At 41.6% G+C, this 23,376-nt stretch overlaps 1 protein-coding gene across 1 annotated transcript in view; it reads right to left on the bottom strand.

Moving 5' to 3' along the window:
- Window positions 1–23,376, bottom strand: part of lig1 (ligase I, DNA, ATP-dependent) — a 190,618-nt gene that overhangs the window by 36,657 nt on the left and 130,585 nt on the right. The window contains exons 23-25 of the mRNA XM_079561006.1: window positions 18,736–18,818; window positions 18,507–18,659; window positions 1,729–1,782 (exon numbers count right to left, since the gene is read on the bottom strand). Coding sequence (XP_079417132.1) covers window positions 1,729–1,782; window positions 18,507–18,659; window positions 18,736–18,818 — 290 coding nt within the window. The remainder of the gene's footprint in view (window positions 1–1,728; window positions 1,783–18,506; window positions 18,660–18,735; window positions 18,819–23,376) is intronic.

Raw genomic sequence — 23,376 nt, 5'->3', positions numbered from 1 at the left:
CAGTGGGGAGGGGGTTCTGCTGAGGAGCAGTGGTTGGTTACTCGGCTGGTGACGAAAGCTCGGAGGCGTCTCCAGGAGGTGGGGGCGTTCCTAGGAGGACTCAGGCAAAGCTATCCCTAAAATGGCCGCCATCAGAGTTTTTACAGATTACTCAAAAATACGTGAATGTGCCAAGGCAACACTTTAGGCATGTTTTTAATGAGGGAATGACATAATAACATGATGTAAAGCTTGAAAAAGTGTTTTTTTTTTTTTTTTTTAAAGGGATATTTCAGGATTTTTGACATAGGGCCTCATTTCCTAGTTATCCAGAGTGTTGCTGATTTCTGGAGATATTTTTTTGTAATTCATGCAGTTCTTATATTTGGAGAGTCGAGTGGCGCTAGGCTAGTGGCTGAGTCGATTTTTGGAATATAACTGACCTGCATCACATGAATGATCGCATTTTGAGGGACTATTTTCTAGCAGATCACTCCGCCGCTGCGTGGCTTATACAACCACGAAGCTGATGCTGCTCAAATATAAGGTGTTTTAAATGCAAAATGGTTAAACTGACTCTATGGACACAGACATTTATATGGTTAGTCTGGTGTTATAAGTGATTTGCCTCGGGTGCTCTGTGGAGCGGGTCATACTGTTTTTAATGCAGGCTAGCTGATACCATAGAAATGCACTAGCCTAGCACTAGCCTAGCGCGACGTAACTCTCCAAACAGAAGAACTGCATAAATCACAAAAAATATATATGTCTCCAGAAATTAGCAACACTCTGGATAACTACGAAATGAGGCCCTATGTCAAAAATCCTGAAATATCCCTTTAACTCCTCTCCTTCTCTCTCCTCTCTAGACGGACACTAACATTATGGAAGAGGCAAATGCCTAAATAAATTAGTTTCAAGTCAATTCTCAAGTACAACTTTGTTGACACGTTTTGAAACATTGTGTTCTCGATCTCTTTTTATGGCGTGTGCATTTAAACAGCCTGGTTCTCGGATTGAAGACTTTCACAGGATGTTTCTCAGTCGTCCTTGAACCGACTTTAAACATTTAAAAGAGGAATGTTAAAATCTCAACTGTGTCGATCTTTCTATGGGAAGCTGCTCCAGAGAGCGAGAGAAGTGTCGGGTTTACAGCTGTTCACTACGCAACACCAGCCCCCTCAGACTAAAGAAACGCAATAATATAAAATGTCCAGATTGTGACTTTTCATCATTGATTTCGTCATTTATTTCACTGCTGTCCATCACTGAGGAACCAAAATCACACATAAGGTGTATTAGAGTGTCTAGTTTAGAAATTTAAAAAACAGGTTTTTCCGTTTTTGGCACTCGATGTGTTAAAACAGTGACTGAGCTGTGGTGACACTAACATGTAATTTGTCACTTTTATACAGCTTGTCTTGCGCAGAATCTTTTTAAATTATTACTCTTAAATTTGTGCCAGCACAACAAAAGTGGTTGCACATGAAGAAATACTCGAGGGTTGGGGAATATGGCACATACACTCAGAGGCTTCTTCTTCACTAACAATGGCCAAAAAAACAACTGTTATTCTGATTCTGAAAAAAGTCTATTGAAAATGTGTTTGTCACCCGGGCCTGGGAGAGCAATGTTTGCCATTTTCCCTTCAAAACCTGTGTAAAAATATAGTATAAAGGCTGTCGCAACATGTCATTTTCACCTCTTCTGCATCGTCCACAGAGCGCTTTACACTGAGAGACACTTTACCTTTAAGAACTTGTAGTGCTGCTCCAAGTCTTCGTCCTTAAACCCGGTCCCGATCTGAAGGAGACACAAAGCAGACGTCAGATCAGTGCTGTACACGCTGAGACTTCGACGGCAGCCTGTGGCGTCATGTCACCTCCCCGTAGACCCAAACCCTCCGGGACGCGAGCTAACAGGCTGACGAGGCGCAGGAACAGAATATCTTACTTTAGAAGAGGAGCCCACGAGTGACATGAAGTCTGAGCAGTGCAACAATACTGTCGTAATAACAAAAGGTCTATATAACTGAGGAGGGAGGACTTTGCAATGATGTGATTTGTCAGGTCAGGATTGTGTTAGTTTTCTTTCATTTCACAAGTGCAAGAATTGTCATGTAATGTCTCAGGACAGTGAACTCCAGCTAAATACAAACAAGACAAAAGAAATGTGCTTCACCAGCCAAAGGAAGCTGAAGCGTCACATGCACTGTTCGAAGCACTTCATGATGTAGAGCAGGTGGACTCAGATATAAGAACTTTTTGGAAAACTCTTTCACATTAAACAAACATGTTGACTGTGTTTATAAGAAAGTTCAGCAAAGGCTGTTCATCCTGGTCGCTGAGAGGGTTTGAGTCAGTGACCACATCTTAACAGGGGTTTATGTGAGAACATTTACCACGGTCGCACAAACGAAACGTTTTATAACAAAGGTTTTTTTCATTTACAAACAGGGCTGGGTACCGTTTGTTTTTTTTCCCATACCACTACTTTGACGATAACTTCTTTTCGGTACTTTATTGACACCTATGTTGTTTTAATTGAGTTAAAATAATGTGCATACAAATTAAATAAATCGTTCAGGAGAACAAACAGCACAAACACAACAGAAAACAGGAGCAGCAGCATCACCTGTAAATTCATGTTTTGAGCAGAATTCCCACTAAAGCCGTGATAAAAAGAGACAGACCAGATCCACTTCAGGACCGCTTTCTTTCAGGTCAACTTTTCTAAACACACTGCGCTGTTCGACAAAGTGAAAGTACCTCACACGTCAAAGATCTGTTACATAGTAAGAGCGCTCACTCTGTCACTGAAAATGTACCATAACTGTTCCAAAAATGGCTAATGCAGAGTGAGCGCTCCAGAGACAATCTTTGATTCCAAATGTTCTTGCTGCCATTTGGTGCAGCTGGAGTTTACTAACAACAACAGTAACTTCAGGCTCTGGGGCTAAAGCTAAAGCCCATGTGTTTCTCGTTGTCACACCATAATATCACTGCTTTTCTCTTTGTCTAAGAGCTCTAGTTTCCTATTCATTCCTGGTTTATTCCTGGTTTTTAACCAGGACTGTAAGTCTCGGAGAAGAACGCAGGACACAGTCCTGGTTTAGTCCTGGCTCAGACCGCGGCTCTGCCATCCCTGATAATGACTGAAGCGTTAGTAAGTTATTCACCTCATTCCGGAGGCTCGCGTGGGCGCAGCCATGAATTGTGCCCCTTTTCTCCTATGTGTTAACATGGGACTGGAGAAGTCCACATAAAATCAGTCACTACACAAAAGCAAAGCCGTTTTCAGGCTGCACAGAGAAACGCTGCAGTGTCGACATGTTGGTGCAAGTGAACATTGGCCATTTTACACAAATCAATCGACTAAACATCAGATTTGAGCGGAGAATATTTTCCCTCGTTCTCCGTTAAAATGAACGGGCTTCGCGCTCCGGAAGCGTCTGGACAACGAGGTGCCGAGACAAGGCAAAAAGTGGCAAAAGTGTGTGGGGGGGATTAAGGTGAATAGCTTCGCTTCTGCATTTGCGCTGAAGCTGCTCATGAGTTCAGGCTTTTAGTTTTTCGATACCGCCCCCTTTCCGGTCGGCACCAAGTAGGTACCGCTTAACGGCACCCAGCCCTATTTACTAAACTCACTAGATATGCCAAACTACAGGGACTATTTAATGTGGGTTATTAGCCGGTCTTCACTGTCTCGTCTCAGAGTGAGCCTCTCGCTGCTGTGAGGATCTCCGTCAGGCTCAAAACAACATCATTACACGCTGCATCTCCAGAATCACAACACAACAGGACTAACCCGGCACTTTTCCGTGGAAGTAAACACCGATATGCGGCTCTTGGGCTGGAGTTATTTCACTTCTACGTTGTTTAACCTGAAGCTGTAGCTCAACTCTTTACGGGAACAGCTGCGGTGGAGTCGCACCTCGGTCCCATAAACTGAAACTTTTATGTTTGACTTTACTAATCCATTATGCTGAAGTGCAGGGATCATTTTATGTATGTCTGAAAATTATGAATAGTGCCTTAAGCGTTTAATAGAAATGGAAAGCTCATATTTTATTAAAGGCTAACGTAGCTGCTTACTCTCCTCTACTCCTCATTCATCAAATGTTTTGTTTTGGCCAAAAAGGTTGAAATTATTTGAATCAATTTATTTATTTTATCCAAACCTACGCAGCCCTAGAACTCACGTTTGACTGGAAACTGTGTGGGCAGCTCCTCCACAGACCAGACGAATGTGTAATCAGTGAAATTAATGGCAGACAGACCAGGTCAATAAGACGATTTCAGAACACTTTCAGAAACAAACAGCAGCTCTTTAACTTCGCTTCAATCAGTGACGGTGGGAGAGTGAAAACAGACGGTAGCTGCTGCATTGTGCTTGGCCTGTGTCCCGTTAGATTTTCTCTTATTCCCTGTTCAATATCAACTTAAAGATTTTCAATGGAAATTGCTCAAAGCAACAGCACGTTTCCATCTGCGCGGCCCGGGAGTCTGTTCAAAGGCTGGAACCGAGGCTCAAAACGCAAGTCAACACGGACACGCATTTGCTACGAATAAAACAAAGCAAACCCTGTGTTTTTGTGGGGGAACGTTGGCTCGGGTGTAAATAAAGGCAAATTGTTTAAAGAATTATCTATGAGGAAAAAGTACAGAATCAAGGAGACTGTCCAACTATTGCTTAAGACAGCAGCGAAATAAATGGAACGATTTATGCAGCGTTTTGGAAACTCTAAAGCAGTTTTCACACAAAGTACCACTAAATGAAATATCTAATCTTACAACAGGCACCAAGCCAAACTAACCCGGGAATAGAAAGAGACAATAGTCCTAATATAGACCAAAAGTGGGTGTCTAATGCTACTACGCTTTTTGCAGGCAATAATCTTATTTATTTATTTGATAGGGACAATGCATATTAATGAACAGTTGCACATAAGCACTGTAAATATATCAGATTATAGCCGGGGTGCTAGTTTCCATCTGTAGTCCCTAGGCAGGCAACACATACACAATTTACAATTTACAAATCACTACAAATGCAATAACAACTAAAAGTGTTCACAGGCCTGGTTTTCCTTTAGCCACTGTTTAAAATGTGCTTTAAAAGTGTCCAGAGTTGGAGTCTCTCTGACTGATAAAGGGAGACTATTCCAGCACAAAGGAGGTTCTCCTGTGTGGAACCTCCCAGTCTCCTCGAGCTGATGCCCTGGAGCCCATGATCCCACTAACAGACTTTGGTTTAAAGGGGCGAGATGCAAGTTAGCCGTTTTATACTCACCACTGCCACCTCAGGCCATACGTGTAACTGCACCTTCTATATTAAAGCGATATTTCAGGATTTTTGACATAGGGCATCATTTCTTAGTTATCCAGAGTGATTTTTTTTTTCTGTAATACATGCAGTTCTTATGTTTGAAGAGTTTCGTGGTGCTAGGCTAGTGTAAGGCAAGCACATTTCTATGGTATCAGCTAGCCTGCATTAAAAACAGTCTAACCCGCTCCACAGAGCACCTGAGGCAAATCACTTATAACACCAGACTAACCATATTAATGTCTGTGTCCATAGAGTAATTTTAACCATTTTGCATTTAAAATACCTTATCTTTGAGCAGCATCAGCTTCGTGGTTGTATAAGCTACGCGGCGGCGGAGTGATCTGCTAGAAAATAGTCCCTCAAAATGCGATCATTCATGTGATGCAGGTCAGTTATATTCCAAACATGATTCTATGGACACAGACATTTATATGGTTAGTCTGGTGTTATCAGTGATTTGCCTCAGGTGCACTGTGGAGCGGGTCAGACTGTTTTTAATGCAGGCTAGCTGATACCATAGAAATGCACTAGCCAAGCACTAGCCTAGCGCCACGAAACTCTTCAAACATAAGAACTGCATGAATTACAAAAAAAAAAATATCTCCAGAAATGAGCAACACTCTGGAAAACTAGGAAATGAGGCCCTATGTCAAAAATCCTGAAATATCCCTTTAATAAAGTACACCTCAATAAAATGATCTCTTAAACTTCGTAACGTTCATTGTGTCTACTTGTATTCTAGTATCACTTTTTAGGTTCGTTTTGCCAGACACCAAGGTTAGAGATGTTAAAGATCTTTTACCTTTACCTGCAGATGGCGGCTGAAACATGTAAAGGTAAAAGATCTTTAACATCTCTAACCTTAGTGTCTGGCAAAACGAACCTAAAATGTGATACTAAAATGATCTCTTATTAAAATGATCAAGTCTAAGATGACCCCAAGTACCTCTTGTTGAAGCCCATTAGTATAGTTTTGTACAATATTGGTTTGGTTACATTTTATTGCCGTCACTCTAAGGCTTGACCATCAGTCAGTCTGGACTCAAAAACACCAAGAAGGAAACAGTGAAACCTGTTTTTAAGCGATGTGTGTGTAATCTCCTTAGAAAAGTGATGAATTATGTGCTTGCAGTTGCCCTGATTTTCTTTTTGGAATCCTAAAGCTGATCTTGGGGACGACAGCTCGCCCACGTGCAGCTGTAGCAGACGCCGTAAAACCCCGTGATCCGACCGCGTTCCCTCTCAGGCGGCTCACATCACGCCCGGCTTTCTCCAGCAGAGGGATAAACCAAGTCTAAACCACGGTTCAAGGACTCGGCAGCGGCTCCAGCAGAGGACGAGGAGGACCGGGCTGCTCCGCTCTCAGCTCAGGCCTGACCCAGAGTTTACCGTGTCAAGGACGAGCGGAGGAGGAGGAGGAGGAGGAGGAAGGCTACTCAGGGATTTGGGGCTTTGTCCAACTTTGGGCCGGCCATTTTTTTTCTATTAAGTTCATCTTTATGCGCAGGGGGATTTTTTCATGAATAATGAATAGAGAATTTGGCAACAAAGTCAAGACGGAAAAGACTTCAATGATGGACTAAGCACAGACCCAGAAGTATAGGGTAATTCATTTGCAATTAAGCCTTCGCAAATCAAAGACTAATAATCTTCCCTTCGTTGCAGAGAAGATCATTTAAATGTATTGCGCTTTTGAAAGACACAAGTTACACAAAGCATTTCACAAACCATCAGTATAACTTAAAAGCTGCTGCACACTTAGAGGTTTTTGCACTTCTTTAGACGGTTTAAACTCCATTTCAGACAAGAGAAAAAGCTCAAGCTCTGGGGATCAGGGCTGGGTACCATTAAACGATAGTATGGTATCAGGAAAAAGGTTTAGGTACTATCTGTAGGCCTGTCACGATAACAGATTTGAAGTTCGATATATTGAGGCAGGAAAGTATCTCGATAAACGATGTCATTGACTCGAATGATGCTCAACTCTCAGGCATAAAAACGACAGTAAACTTTTGTTCTAAAAGTGCATCATCACATCCTAAAATACCACACAAGCCGCAATAAACTTGAACTATAATGTGCCTCAATTTTTACAGAAAGAAAAATAGGGGGGAATGTTAATAAATGTACAGACGATAAATATCGAGTCCCCAAATGTAGAGGTGGGAGACTCGAGTCAAATGACTTGACTCGAGTCTGACGTCAATACAGCGATCAATACAGCACGAAAAGGCAGGAGGAAATACGACGTGTTTCTTTGGATGCATTAAAAGTTTTCTAAAGACAGTGAAGAGGAGGAGATTTACGGACAGGAAAACGTTTGAAACAATGGGCTGGACCTACAGCGCAGACGGAGCCTCCAGAACCACGATGCAAGAGCTGATTGATCAACAGAAATCTCGGGGCTTTTCGATGTTTTAATTCGTTCACACAAAGTTTACAGACTGAAGGCTACACGGAATCTACTTTGAGCAGGGGCGAATCCGAGTATACAGGGTCTGGGGCGTTACAAGGGGAACCACTGACAGAAAAACTGCCAGATACTAACAAAAATAAAAATAATATTTCATATTTATATTTCATACTACAAGGAAAAGCAGCTCATGTTTAAAAAGACTGTTTCATTTTTTTCTTTTTTTTTAAGTCGCCCCCCTGGGCCCCCTTCCTTAAAATGCTGTCCCGGTAATTTTGTACATAGACTGTTTATTTAAAATATATATAGTTTGAATGTTTTGGCAATTAAATATTAATTAGACTTTAAATCCAAATTAAAATGTCTATATCTTGAGAAAGCACTTGTAATTTTCAAGATTAAACACATTTTGAAAAGTCGACACGCTGGCGTTTGTGACTTGAGGTGACTTGTCGGCCCAAATGTATTGTTGATCTTTTATTTATTGAACAATAAGTCGATATAGTAATTATCATGACAGCCCTTACTATCGGTTATATTTCTAGTTTTTTGGTTTCTTTTTGAAAGACCAACACGCGGCGGAAGGCGTGGCCACACTGACAGGTTTATTGCTTATGTCAGTGTGGCCACGCCTGGGAAGAACAACATCCCAATAAGAGACGCATCATGCACGTCGGGAGACGCCTCTGACGAAGACGGAAGTAGTTCCTTGTCCGTCGAAACGCGTAAGGTATTTGAATGGCTTTGTTTGTTTTTACCTAGTGTCTTTCAAAAAGAAACCAAAAAACTAAAATTTGTTACTCAAGAAGACATAATGAATGTAATAAAAGAAGTATCGGTTATATTGACAGAAAGAAAATCTTATATCTTTGAATGCAAGTTTTGATGCTGTCATCTCATCATTAACACATCAAAGAGGAAACAGAAAACCTTTCTCTGTGATTTTTACAGCTTGTCATGTCAACAGTCTCAGTCTGAGTCAGTGTTTAAGCCGCTCAAGACATTAGCATGCTAGCGAATAGCATTTAGCTTCAACCGTTGGCAGTCGATTCAACCAACTGTCACTGAGGAACTGTCACTGAACACTGAGGAAATACTACAGCAACAGCTCAGCTCTGACCTCTGTCACATGTCGTATCCAAGGCTAGATTTTTGTGGTTCGGGGCCTTCTCTTGGAGAGGTCAGAGCTGAGCTGTTGAAGCTAAATGCTAACCGGTAGCATGCTATCGTCTTGAGCAGCTCAACCCCTTAACTCCCACCTGAACCGAGCACATTTTCTCCAGTTTGGCTTTACTCCAGTCCAAAAGCTTCTGGAAAAAAGGTGTGAAAATAGCGACAGAACTGAGACAAAAACAATGATGAAGATGTGACAAAAAAGTGAGAAAACTTTAACAAAAATGTGACAAAAATGTGACAGTAAAATGACAAAAAAATACAAAAAAATGACACAAAATTGACAAAAAAATAACAAAAAATGTGACAAAAATGTGACGAAAAATGGCCAAAAAAAAGGCATAAAAATGACAAAAAATGGACAAAAAAATTACAAAAAATGTGACAAAAAAATGACAAAAATGAGTTGAATATCCCCCCCCCCCAAAAAGAAAAAAAATCTGATGACGTGAGGAGAAAGATCCATTTAGATGAGTTTTGTAGATCTTTCAAATGAGGCGTTGCACTGGCCCACAGGATTTGGGTAAAGCTGAACTGGAGAAAATGCTCTCGGTTCAGGCGGGAGTTAAGATGTTAAACACTGACTCACTGGTTTCTTCACATACACGTGCGTCTCTGGGTCTTCTTGAGCAATGATTACGAGTACATAAAAATGTCGCCGTCAATCTGCTGTCTTTGAGTAGAGATATTGTAACATGTTGTAGTACTGCATAATTCTACTTCGGTATTCAAAATGGCCGCCACAACAAAAATCACATGGCTGAAAAGCACGTATGCAGACACCGTAACCAAACACTAACTGAACAAGCATCTGCCCAACCCCACTGACCTTAAATGCTTCTTTGTGAGCAAAACTTTACTTCTATTTCTCGGGTCCAAAGTGAAAGAGTCTTGATTGATTGGATATTATCAGAGCAGAATGCCTCATCAGAGCGCCATCAGTCTCCATCAGCCGAGACACAGAAGGACAGAGAATCTCCTCCGTATTATAAACAGGACGAGAATTGGAGCGTTTCACTGCAAAGCTGCGATGTATTAGGATTTTACGGCCTGTTTTTTAACATAAAGGGGCATCAAACATCGAAGAAAAGACTGAAAAACACGATAAATGGCTAAACTAGCAGATGGATTACATTGATTATCTGTAAATTACCCCATGCAATTTGCTAAATATGAAAAATTTAAGATATTCCATTTGATTGCAGTCCAAACCCATGCTATAAAAAGGAAGAAAACCCTTTGCTGAGCCGCTGTTCTCTTCCCAGTGAGTCAAAAATAGGACAGAACACTCTCTACAGCAGCCAGTCGCCCACCAATTATTAATAAACTTCGTCTGGTGCTACTTTTTGAAGCTTACGTAACCGTCTTCAACGCGGCCCCGCTCGCGCACTTTGGGACTCCGGCGTTTGATCCGCTCCGTCGGCGACAAAACCGCTATTTACAAGATTCATAAATGGATAAACCGGAGTCACGCGGCGCCGGCGACGACATATACCTCCGAGTGCAGGGCGGCCGCGAGGGGGGAAGGCGCGAGGAGCGAGTCTGCGGGGGGGGGGAAACGAGAAACAACCGGTGAGGAATGAGGAGTGCCAAGAAACAGATTCCGGAGCAGCTCAGGCGAAGAAACGCGGCGATGTAGGAATCAATAACGCCAGACAACACAGGAAATCTCAATATTACACGGCGAGGAACGGTAGCTTTCGGAGACGAATGAGACGCCTGGACTTAAGTTCACTATAAGAGGAACTCCGTGTGCGGATTTTGTACCCATTCATAACCATAATGTGAAAACTGAAAAGGTGGGATGTTTTAGTGGTTTTCAACCTTTGGTGCTTCGGGATTTTCAGGTGCAAGACTTATTTTAATCAGAGACGCAGATACTTTATTGTCAGATGTGAAGATCTGAAATTTGTTTTGCAAAGTTCAGCAGCTCCGTATCAACACACACAGCTCCGACGGAGGAAATATATACTTTGTTGAGAGATACTTTCATTTATGCCAAAGTATTGAAGCTATGTTCGTGTTGACTGTTGATTAGGCCCAGATTAGACATAATTTAGTAACATTCTATTCTAGAGCGTCTTGGTTTGATCTAAGCCTGGTGGTACTTGGAAGTAGAGGTTGACCGATATATACTGTACGTATTTTAAAATATTGGCTATATTGGCCGAGTGATGGAGACGTTTTTTGCATTGGAAAGAGCCCAGTCAGAGAATTAAAATGAGCCTCCCACAACTTCCTCGGCCTCAGAAGCTGAAAAACATCGCAGTGAAAATCAGTCACAAGTTTTATGTTGCAGATTTGCACTGTTTTAAGTTTTTAAATCTGCTGATTTTTGTCTTTCATACAAGCCCCCAATAAAGCGCTGCTGTCACAGTTCAACACTGTCACATGTTAGAGTTTAACCTCTAACCTCCACCTGAACCGAGCACATTTTCTCCAGTTTGGCTTTACCCAAATCTAAAAGCTTCTTGAAAAAAGTGTCAAAATAGCAACAAAAATAGAAGGAAATAAGGACGAAAATAGCCACAAAAAAAGTCAATATCCAAAAAAGTCAGTTTAGATTAGATTAGAAGGTCCTAGCTTTCAAATGAAGCGTTACACTGGTCTATAAGCTATAAACTCCAATCAAGAAGCTTTAGATGTGGGTAAAACAAAAGTTGCGTATGTAACTATGGTTACATGAATCCTGAAAATCGGATTGATTTTAAAATGTTAAAGGGGGGGTATTATGCAAAATTTACTTTTTCAAGCTTTACATCATGTTATTATGTCATTCCCTCATTAAAAACATGCCTGAAGTGTTGCCTTGGCACATTCACATATTTCTGAGTAATCTGTAAAAACTCTGATGGCGGCCATTTTAGGGATAGGTTTGCCTGAGTCCTCCTAGGAACGCCCCCACCTCCTGGAGACGCCTCCGAGCTTTCGTCACCAGCCGAGTAACCAACCACTGCTCCTCAGCAGAACCCCCTCCCCACTGATGCCACAGACAGCGTGTGGAGGGGGCGTGTCGGAAAGGGTCAGAGGTTCTTAAAGAGACAGAGGCCTATTTCAAGACATTCACTACAGCCATTTTGAGAGAGACATTTTATACAAGGCAGTTATTCTAATTTACTGCATTCACAGACCAACAGAAGGTTTGGTCATCATTGTAGTGTGATATAGACTGGTGCTATGTGACTGAAAAAAGCATAATACCCCCTCTTTAAAGCAGTACTAAGCAACTCTTGCCCCTTGAGGCCATAAGCGCAACTGCAGGTGTCGTAGCAAGTTACGATTTTTTAACTTATAACAACTTGTCTTGGAGAGTAAATACTACGCCGACAGAAAAGGCGAAGGGAGAGAGCGATATTGTGTATCCAATTATACACTGGAGATAATTTTTTCACTCAAACTTGGCTGTAAATACTGTTAACGTGACGCTAGCCCGCAGTTAGCTTTGCCCGTTAGCATGTTAGCTTCTTCTTCGTGATTCCATTAGTGTCAAGTTGCAAACATGGTTTTCTGGACAGAGACACCAGGGGGAGATGAAAGACCCTCCAATCATCCCATAAACACATGTATTACCCCCACAGGGACTACGGAAAAGGATTTATTAAGGTAAACACGTTACTTAGTTCTGCTTTAATGCTTCTTGTTAAAACTCTTCATGGTCTTGCTCAGTTGTTGACTGTACATCGCCCCAGCAGAGCTCTCCGGTCTGCCAATCAAATGGTTCTGGACGTGCCCAGGTCCCAGGACAAACAGTGGGATGACGGTTTGTTGTTGCCGCGCCTAAACTGTGGAACAGCCTGCCCCTCAGTCTGCGTGTTCTCTCTCACTCTCTGCTTTTAATACTTAGAGAACACTGAATTGTGTCTAGGTTGTAATCATGTGGTGTTTTTAAATTGTTTATCTTTCTGTGAAGCACTTTGGTCCTCCTGGTGTTGTTGTAAAGTGCTACATAAATAAACTTTGATTGATTGAATGACCGCTAGAGCTTCTCTGTCACTCAGAATGCCTGCGTTTCCACGAGAAGATTCTGAAGGGCGGATGACGTGGACTTTATGGCAGAAAGTAGAAAACACACTCGGTTTGGGCGGGTGGTAAGAGGTTCAGGATATAATCATGGAGGATTCTGTTCAGTTCTTTTCAGCTGTGAATATGACAACCGCACTCTTCGCCTTTAATTTGATTTATTAACGATTATATTAATAGATTTTACTTGCCTTCTTGTAATTTTATGTGCCTGTAAATCACATTGAACTGCCTCGAGTGCGAATCGTGCTCCACAAATAAACTTGCCGAGCCTTTCCCCGCCGCCACCTCTGATCTCGCATCATTTCCATTCATAACGTTTGTTTTATGCTTTATACTACTGAGCTCTGTCATTTTTATCTCCCATGTTATTCTTGTTTTCATAGTGTTCCTTACATAAACTCGCCTTGGATTTATAGCCTGCTGCTGCTCTGTAACCAAGACAATGCAGTTGTGGAGCAGCGGGCGCCGAGTGGGAGCTAATCTAAGTTTATAGAAGTGTAGCCGGCGCTGGATAAATATGTACCCCCTTCTCCGCAAATCCGTTTTCCACAGTCACACGAGAGAAAGTTACAACACACACCGGGTCTTCCCAGGACAAACTCCACGTCTTACTCCCAATCAGGGGCGGACTGGGACTAAAAAAAACAGCCCTGGACTCTGACCAGCCTGGCCCAAATTAGCGTAATTGTGACACTTCCACAAATACATATTTTAACCTCTAACCACCCGCCTTAACCGAGTGCATTTTCCCCAGGTCGGCTTTTTATTTTTATTTATTTTTTTATTTTTATCATCAGCAAAAAGATCGGGAAAGGCGGTCGTAGAAACAGAAGCAAAATCATTAATATAAATAATAAATAATAATGGTCCCAAAATTGAACCTTGTGGTGCACCATACTCCACGGAATTCCTTTTAGATTCATATTTTTTTTAATACTGGGCTTTACCCAAATCTAAAAGCTTCTCGACTGGAGAGCAACAATGTAACGCCTCATTTGAAAGACCTACAAAAGTGATGGAAACTTTTTGTCACGTCATTTTTTGTTGTGTTTTTTCTCACGTTTTTGTGTTATTTTTGTCCGTGTTTTTCTCATGTTTTTGTTGCCTTTTCATCACATTTTTTGTTGCTTTTCCAGCACATTTTTGTTTTGTTTTCATCCTCTTTTTCTCGCTGTTTTGATGCTTTTCTTTTTAGCTTTTAGAATCTCAACTTTCACAGGCCGACACGAGCCGTTACATCACATATCTAGAGAAACTCGTCTTCACTTTGTGTGTTTTTGGAGGGAAAACTTGCTCAGACTTTTCATTTGAGGATCCATTTGTGTTGCTCGTCACTAACAAGCTGCTAATGCTTCTGAAAAGACACTGACAGCGGGAGAGAAATAAAAAAATACAACATTCTGTGTTTAGACAAAACCTCGCTCATATTTACACACAAAAAGGTGCCAGAAAAGCAACAAAAACACAATAAAAAAGTGATGAAAATGCAACAAAATGAAGCGATAAAAGGCCGACAGAAACGCATAAAAAAAGGCAGGGAAAAAGTTAAGAAAACATGACAAAAATGCAACAAAAAATGTGATGAAAAAGAGGCAAACGACCGACAAACGTGCCAGAAATGCAACGAAATAAAGCGATGAAAAAAACGTTTAAAAAAAAAAAACTACAAAAGATGAGAAGGTTTTAGATTTGGAGAAAATGCTCAGGCAGGTAAGAAATTAATTCCAGTTTGAGTTGAATTTAATTGCTTTTTAATGCCCTGCAGAAGCCTTGGTACATTTTTACTACAATATCTAATAACAGCATTCAGCCGAATTAATTTAAGACCATAGTTTTTTGACAAATGTCTGCAGTAAAAATAGTTGTGGATTCTGTCTCCAAGAAAATAATGAGATTTTATAATAAATGTAGGTTTAATGCCAGTTTGAATCTGATGTAATGCTTGTGAATGACTTTAAGGCCTTAAATTTGTTAATTTCCATCCGTCGTCCCCCATACGCACTCTCTCATTCATCCTATTGTACATGTTTTTAGTGGTACGGGAAACTGGAGTACCTGGAGGAAACCTATGCAGACACGGGGAGAACATGCAAGAGGCCCAGTCCAGGTGGGAATCAAACCCTGGGACCTTCTAGCTGTGAAGCACGAGCGCTAACCGCTGTGCCACCGTGACGCCCATACCAGCCTATAGGCCAGAGTAACGCCTCATTTGAAAGCTAAGACCTACAAAACTGATTTACATGCTTTTTTTTACATGCTTTCTGATGCTTTTGTCACCATTTTCGTTTTTTTTTTTACCCTTTATTTTCCAAGAATTTCTTAGATTTGGGTAATGCCTCGCTGGGGAAAATGTTCTTGGTTCAGGTGGGGGTTAAGAGGTTAACGGAAACCCTGATAGATCACTCAAAGATTAGTCAGAAAGAAAGAAAAGGAAGGAAAGAAAGAAGGAAAAAAGAAGGAAGGATATAAGGAAGGAAAGAAAGAAAGGAGGAAGGAGGAAAGAAAGAAAGAAGGAAAAAAGAAGGAAGGAAAGAAAGAAAGAAAGAAAAAGGAAGGAAATAAAAAGTAAGGAAAGAAAGAATAAAGAAATGAATGAAAGAAAGAGGGAAAAAAGAAGGAAGGAAATAAGTAAGGAAAGAAAGAAAGAAAAGGAAAGAAAGAAAAAAGGAAGGAGGAAAGAAAGAAAGAAAGAAGGAAAAAAGAAGGAAGGTTAAGAAAGAAAGAAAGAAAGAAAGAAAGGAGGAAGGAAAGAAAGGAGGTAAGAAAGGACGAAAAAAGAAGGAAGGAAATAAGGAAAGAAAGAATAAAGAAAGGAGGAAAGAAAGAAAGTAGGAAAAAATAAGAAAGGAAAGAAAGAAAGAAGGAAAGAAAGAAAGGAGGAAAGAAAGAAGGAAAAAAGAAGGAAAAAAGAAGGAAGGAAGAAAGGAAAGAAAGAAGGAAAGAAAGAAAGAAAGAAAGAAAGAAAGAAAGGAGGAAAGAAAGAGGAGGGAAAAAGACGTAAGGAAGGAAAGAAAGGAGTAAGGAAAGAAAGGAAAGAAAGAAGGAAAGAAAGAGGAGGGAAAAAGAAGGAAGGAAGGAAAGAAAGGAGTAAGGGAAGAAAGGAAGGAGGAAGGAAAAATAAGACGGAAAGAAGCAAGGAAACAAACAAGCGTCCTCATTCGACGTTCCCACTTAGAAGAAACATTTCGTTATTATGACCCGGCCTGTAAGGTGCACAATATAAGCACTGGCATGAAAATATATATAGATTTTTTTATGAAGTGTATTTTGCACTTCACCCTCCTTCTGAAACATGTCCCTTGTAAAGAGGCTGTTTGTAAAGGACATTATAATTAGAGCCATTCTGATCTGAAAGCCTAATTGAATTGTAATTGTAATCTCACATGTGATACACGGTGCAGCTTATTTTCACATCGTCGTCCACTCAAATACAAATTTATGGTTTGTTTTCTGCAGCTCGAAAGTGAAACGAGCCGTCGTGCCTCGAAAAACAAAGCTTAATATCAAACCGTCTTCGTTAGAGCGACCGACATTACACCAGACTCTGCTTTGACAGGAGCTATTGTTTAAAAGCACTAAAAATTCAAAAACAGGACAATAAAACTTAAGAAACAAGCCTCAAGCGGAGCCGGCACAAAACAAAAACACCCAATTACCAACATTCTCCCCAAAATTCTGACATTTTACTCCAAAATACCAAAGACAACATTTAATAACCGTTTTCTTATTTTTTTTGGAGGCGTAAAAGCGAAGAGACATTTTCATACGACACCGGCCGCTCGCACGAAATTATAGATTCCACAAATATTTACTGAATGTGACAAAGGCACGAAATATAAAAACTGAGTTATTTTGAAATGACGTCAATGCCGTGAGACAAATAAAAAACATAAGTGAAGAGTGTGAAATCTGTTTTCTAATGTGGAGGAGGAGGAAGGGAAAGCTACCGGCGTTTTAGAAGATGACAAAAAGAGAGAAGAGCAAAGAGCTTTTGCAGCACGGGAAACTTTTATTATTGAGTTGTGAGAGAAAGATGGAAAGAAAAGGGTAAGAGGGAAGGAAGGAAGGAAGGAAGAAGGAAGGAAGGAAGACAGGAGAGAAAGACGGAAGAAAGAAGGAAAGAAAGAAGGAAAGGAAGGAAGGAAGAAAGGAAAGAAGGAGGGAAGGGAGGAGAGAAGGGAGGAAGAAAGGAGAGAAAGACAGAAGAAAGAAGGAAGAAAGAAGGAAGGAGAGAAAGACGGAAGAAAGAAGGAAGGAAGGAAAGAAGGAAGGAAGAAAGAAGGAAGAAGGAAGGAAGGAAGAAAGAAAGAAGGAAGAAGGAAGGAAGAAAGAAAGAAGGAAGGAAAGAAGGAAGGAAGAAAGGAAAGAAGGAGGGAAGGGAGGAGAGAAGGGAGGAAGAAAGGAGAGAAAGACAGAAGAAAGAAGGAAGGAAGGAAGGAAGAAAGGAAAGAAGGAAAGAAGGAAGGAAGAAAGGAAAGAAGGAAGGAAGGAAGAAAGAAAGAAGGAAGAAGGAAGGAAGAAAGAAAGAAGGAAGAAGGAAGGAAGGAAGAAAGAAAGAAGGAAGGAAAGAAGGAGGGAAGAAAGGAGAGAAAGACAGAAGAAAGAAGGAAAGAAGGAAGAAAGAAAGAAGGAAGGAAAGAAGGAAGGAAGAAAGGAAAGAAGGGAGGAAGACAGGAGAGAAAGACGGAAGAAAGAAGGAAGGAAGGAAAGAAAGAAAGAAGGAAGGAATGTCAATGTCAATTTTATTTTTAAAGCACATTTAAAGACAACCATTGTCGACCAAAGTGCTGTACAAAGGAAGAAAGGAAAGAAGGAAGGAAGAAAGGAAAGAAGGAGGACGAAAGGCGAGAAAGACGGAGGGAAAGAAGGAAGGAAGAGAGGAAAGGGAGGTAGACAGGAGAGAAAGACGGAAGAAAGAAGGAAGGAAGTAAGGAAGGAAAGAAAGAAGGAAAGAAGGAAGAAAGAAAAAAAAGAAAGAAGGGAGGAAGAAAGGAAAGAAAGAAAGAAGGAAGGAAGAAAGGGAGGAAAACAGGAGAGAAAGATGGAGGGAAAGAAGGAAGGAAAGAAGGAAAGAAAGATGGAAGGAAAGAAGGAAGAAAGAAGGAAAGAAAGGAGGAAAGAAAGATGGATGGAGGAAAGATGGAAAAAAGAAAGAAAGAAAGAAAAATAAGAAAGACGGAAAGGAAGGAAACAAGCGTTCTCATTCGACGTACCCACAGAAGATACATTTCGTCATTATTAGAAGCACTAGCATGAAAATAAAATCTAATTTAAAAAGCATAAATAAAAACATAAAATCGACATAAGGCAAAGTCAGGACTCAGGAAATATCACAGACAGAGGAAAGTAACCGTTTTCCAACCGTTTTGGCAAAGCTCGTATAACACATCATTTCAGTCCTCAAATTGCAAACCATCTGTCAAGTGACAACCTCAAAGCAACTTGAATGAAATGGAAAATCGTGAAAAGAAGAGTGATTTTTTCCACAGTTAAAAGCGTGAATACGATATTGACATAACGAGTGACTCAGTCCATGTGTTGTGTGGACACGTGTGAGTCACAGCCAGGCTATAACGTAATGGAGGTTCACCTTGCAGACGGACTGGAACTCCTCGTTCTCCTCGTCGTAGCAGGCGAGCAGGAAGCCTCCGTACGTCCCGGTCCTCTTCCCTTTGCCCAGGTACGCCCCGATCACGCACAGGTCCATGGTGTCGCCCACTCCGTCCAGGTAATCCTTCTTCAGCTGTCGAAAAAAACACACACACACCCTTAAGTGACAATGTTACTTCTCTCAGTATGAATCGACAGAGCGGACTCACCTTGAGCCAGTTGTGAGACCTCTTCGCGATCTCATAAGTGGCATCTTTCTCCAGAGTCTTAACCATCAGCCCCTCACAGGAATCTATTGGAAAACACAAATACTCTGAATGAATGGAATACAATATACTTCTTGTTTCAAAGTCTCTATCATTGCCCCAATCTTGTAATGTGTAGATAGGATATTTCCACTTCCTCAGTACCAAGTCTTAGAGTTATCTAAAGCATGTTTCTTAGATGTCGTTCTGTTGGGTTCATCAAATCAGGACCTTCAGCAGCTCTGGGGCGGTTTACAGGCGGGATGAGGATCAGCACCTCCAAATCCGAGGCCATGGTTCTCCGCTGGAAAAAGGCAGCTTCCCCTCTTCAGGAGGAGGAGTTCAAGTATCTCGGGGGTCGTGTAGAAGGGTGAAGAGAGAGCTGAGTCAAAGCTCTTGATTTACCGATCGATCTACGTTCCCACTCTCACCTACGGTCATGAGCTTTGGGTCATAACTGAAAGGACAAGATCGTGGACACAAGAGGACAAAATGAGTTTCCTTCGCAGGGTGGCTGGGGGTGAGGAGCTCAGCAACCCAGAAGGAGCTCGGAGAAGAGTTGCTGCTCCTTCACTTCGAAAGGAGCAGCTGAGGTGGCTCGGGAATCTGTTTCAGAGCCTCCTGGTCTCCCCTGTTCCAGGCATGTCCTATTGGGAAGAGGCCATGTGGACGGCCCTCCTCCCGTCCCCTACACCCTTCCACTCAGGCCTCAGTGAGGGCACCATCTGAGGTTCACTCAACAGAGAAATGAGCTGTGGCGTTCAGACACACTCTCCCTCACCCCCATGAACTGCACAGCCCATAAAGTGGCAAAAATCACAAATTCGACAGATCGTACCATTAAAAAAAAAAAAAAAAAAAGTATTTCTTGTGGGTTAAAGTAATTCAGATTCAAATATGTCGTATTTACATGATATAATTTAGCTTCTCCTCTCCCAATAAAATCATATCAAGTCTTACAGTCGCTTTCTTTTTCATTAATAAATGTCTATATGACGATAAAGTTGTTCAAATTAACACTTAGGTCCTAAATAACCCCTCCTGGAACCGCCACCTTAACGTGGTGGAGGGGTTTGAGCGCCCGAATGATCCTAGGGGCTTCGTGCCCCTGGTAGGGTCTCCCATGCCAAAAAGGTCCCAGGTGACGGGTCAGACAAAGAGCAGTTCAGAAGCCCCTAATGAGAGACCAACAGGCCCGGTTAGAACCATGAGGCCGTCCTTCTGTGGACCCACCACCTGCAGGAGGAGCCATAGGGGCTGGTGCAATGTGATTTGGACAGCTCCAACCACTGCCCCCACAACACGGAAACAGAAAAGTGGATGGATGGATGGATGGAGGTCCTAAATAAACGCGAAACTGATGTTGTTTGGTGCGTGTTGCTCGTGGGACTGCTCTCCGGTGTAACAACATTTCGGACAGAACTCCACTCAAATTGAGTCTTAGGGGGGTGAGGGGTGAGGGAGGAGGGAGGAGGGAGCGGTTTCGGAAAGGCCCTATGTCTCCGAGCTGGCCTGGTGCCGCTTCAGGGTCCCCCCCAGAGCAGCTGGAGGAGGTCTGCTTGGATCGGGAAGTCTCTGCTCAGACTGCTGCCTCCGCGACCCGGCCCCGGATAAAGTGGAAGAAAATGGATGGACTTCTTTTTAAACGGTGATGCCCAGTTTTTCTACCGTCCATATTCTGATAAAAACATAAGTGACGTGAGGACATTCTTTTCTCTTCTTGATATTACTCTAGTCTAGACGATGTCATGCGAAGAATCTTCTTTCATTAGACGCACACGCAGAGAACAGGAGGCGACAGTGAGGACGCCGATGCCCAAGGAAACCGAATTAACAACGCCACACAATGAGATGTCTCACATAATGGAGCAAAACAAAAGGATAAAAATGCAGAAAAGATACAAAGTTATGAGACTCCCACACAGCGAAAAAGGGCAGTTCGATGTAACTGCGGCGAAGGCGACAGGAGACGAGGCAGCGTGAAATGAGTTTATAGGCGAAGACACAGAAAGTGCAAATAAGCCTTTTCACGGAGCAAGTGAGATGACAAACTCCGTATTATGTCTATGTACAACACTGTGCGAGAGTCGAGGAGAAATACGACTGCGAATAAAGGCAGATGTGTGGAAGAACAGAAGTTTCTATGGACAAACTTAAGGGAAACGAACACAGGGAGGGATTTAAAGGCTTTTGTTTTGCTGCTTTTGACCCATCCAGGCGGGATTTTGGTCAGACGTTTCTACTGCAGCTGGAGGCTTAAAGGGATATTTCAGGATTTTTGACATAGGGCCTCATTTCCTAGTTATCCAGAGTGTTAAAAGTTATAAGTGATTTGCCTCAGGTGCACTGTGGAGTGCATTAGACTGTTTTTAATGCAGGCTAGCTGATACTATAGAAATGCGCTAGCCTAGCACTAGCCTAGCGCCACGTAAGTCTTCAAATATAAGAACTGCATGAATTGCCAAAAAAAATATCTCCAGAAATCAGCAACACTCTGGATAACTAGGAAATGAGGCCTTATGTCAAAAATCCTGAAACATCCCTTTAACTAAGGCTGGGCAATGAATAGAATTTTAAACTAATCTGATAATCTAAACTGATTTTAATCGATGAGAATTGGCCAGTACTGTCGCATTCGGAAAAAAAATATGGAAGGCGCAATACTGCAGCGCCTGCCAGGTCAATCCCAGGGAAAGACTCGGCCCAAACAAACAGGAAGTACAGGACGGCACATGCGGCACCAAGAGGACCTGGTGATTTTGCTGTAAAATCAGCCACAAAGTTGAGCTAACTCGTCTAAAGGGCAAAACAAAACAGGAACAGGACGAGCACCCGTGTATGAAGAGTTTAAACCTTCAAAGAGGAAAACTATCATCGCTATTTGGACCATGTGGATTTGTTTTGAGGCTGCAGTGGTGGATTAGCTGGAATTCTAACGGTGAATTGTAAGTTTGATCGTCGTTTTTACTAATAAATGCAAGGTTTACTCATTTCTTTATGTAAATATTAAGTTTTCAGTTTGGCCGCAGCTTCTGTTTACAGCTCGTCCAGGACAGACCACATTTATTGTTTTTTTTTCTTTTACACAAAAAAATCAAATAGAAAATGGAGATCGATCAATGTGGGAAAAATAATTGTGATTATTTTTTTTCCAAAATCAGCCCTGCCCTAACCGAGTGCCTTTTCTTTTAGATTCTCCAAATCTAAAAGCTTCTTGACTGGAGTGTGCAGGCCAGAGTAACGCCTCATTTAAAAGAAAACTGGCACTTTTTTCTCACTTTTTTTCACTTTTGTTGCTATTGTTGCATTTTCATTCTTATTTTTGTCCCCGTTTTTCAAGAAAGTTTTAGATTTTGTTAAAACCAAAGCTGTAGGAAATGTGCTTGGTTCAGGTGGAGGTTAACGAAGGCCTTGTCCACACGTAGCAGGGTATTAATAGAAACCACTGTCCGTCGAGAAAGAAACGTCCATTAATTGTCCCCAATGCATCGTTTTCACTTTACAGACCTGCCTTACAATTTTGAGACAACCTACCTTGACAAACCAAATCCATTTTTCTTAATCTTCTCTCGTCAGATAAATCGTACAGCGTGCAAGCAACTTTCTTGACCACACTGACCGGTGATCACATGACAGTAGACCTTCAAAGTCCTTCATTGTGAGGACGTAATGATCCCGATGTCTGGAGCCATTTCTCCTGGAGCTCGACTTCCATCTCAAAGTTCTCGAGCAGCTGCAGTGCCTGGATGGTAATCTGGCAGAAAATTGCTGTAGCTTTCTTGTTGCATTTTGGTTGCTTTTGTCCTTGCTTTCATTGCTATTTTGATGCTTTTTTTCCAAGAAGCTTTTAGAGAAAGAGTCCTCCGTTCAGAGTGGGGGTGAAGAGTTTAAAGTGCTCTTTTGCCTGCGCTCGTCAATGTGAGGCAGTACTTGGGCTTGTAAAAACAGACAAAAATCTCCTGAGAAATCGTTCAAACCCATCACAGTTCTGAGGCGTCTGTGCGGTTTCTGGTCAAACATTTTTAATGACACAAATACGCGGTTTGGTCTGGATGACAGGCCAAATTATAGGAAAACATCTTTGTTTTGTGAGACACCCTGCTACGTGTGTTTGTTTATTGAAAGGACCCCCATTAGCGCAATCATGCTGTCGCTATTCTTCCTGGGGTCCAACTAAATCCATTCACAAAAAGTATAAACAGTATTTAAATCAATATAAAATGCGGATCAATACATTTGTACATCCAACTAAAATCCTATAAAAGCTGTATATAAGGACAGCACATATTTGCATTAAAGGAATAGGCCACCGTTTTTACATACTAAGATATGTTCTTACCTAACCTTAGTCGAGTTAATATATCCCCGTCTGGTCTTTGTCCGTGCGCTCGGTCACGCAAATGGAGCACATACGCAGCCTCTCCCACATGTCATATAGCTCCAAAAAAGCTCACGATAGAAGCTACCAAGCTCTTCCACGTGTTCCCTATTTAAATAAAGTTACGTGAAGTGTTTTCATGCGAAGTATATTTACACAGAAATGTAGCATGTCGATTTTATAAGCAAATAAAAAGGGGGACTATATTGTGAGGCGTAATGATACGA

This window comes from Gobius niger (genome assembly GCF_951799975.1).
Source record: "Gobius niger genome assembly, chromosome: 8".
In the NCBI taxonomy this organism is placed as follows: domain Eukaryota; kingdom Metazoa; phylum Chordata; class Actinopteri; order Gobiiformes; family Gobiidae; genus Gobius; species Gobius niger.
This window is presented reverse-complemented; position numbering and strand designations above follow the sequence as displayed.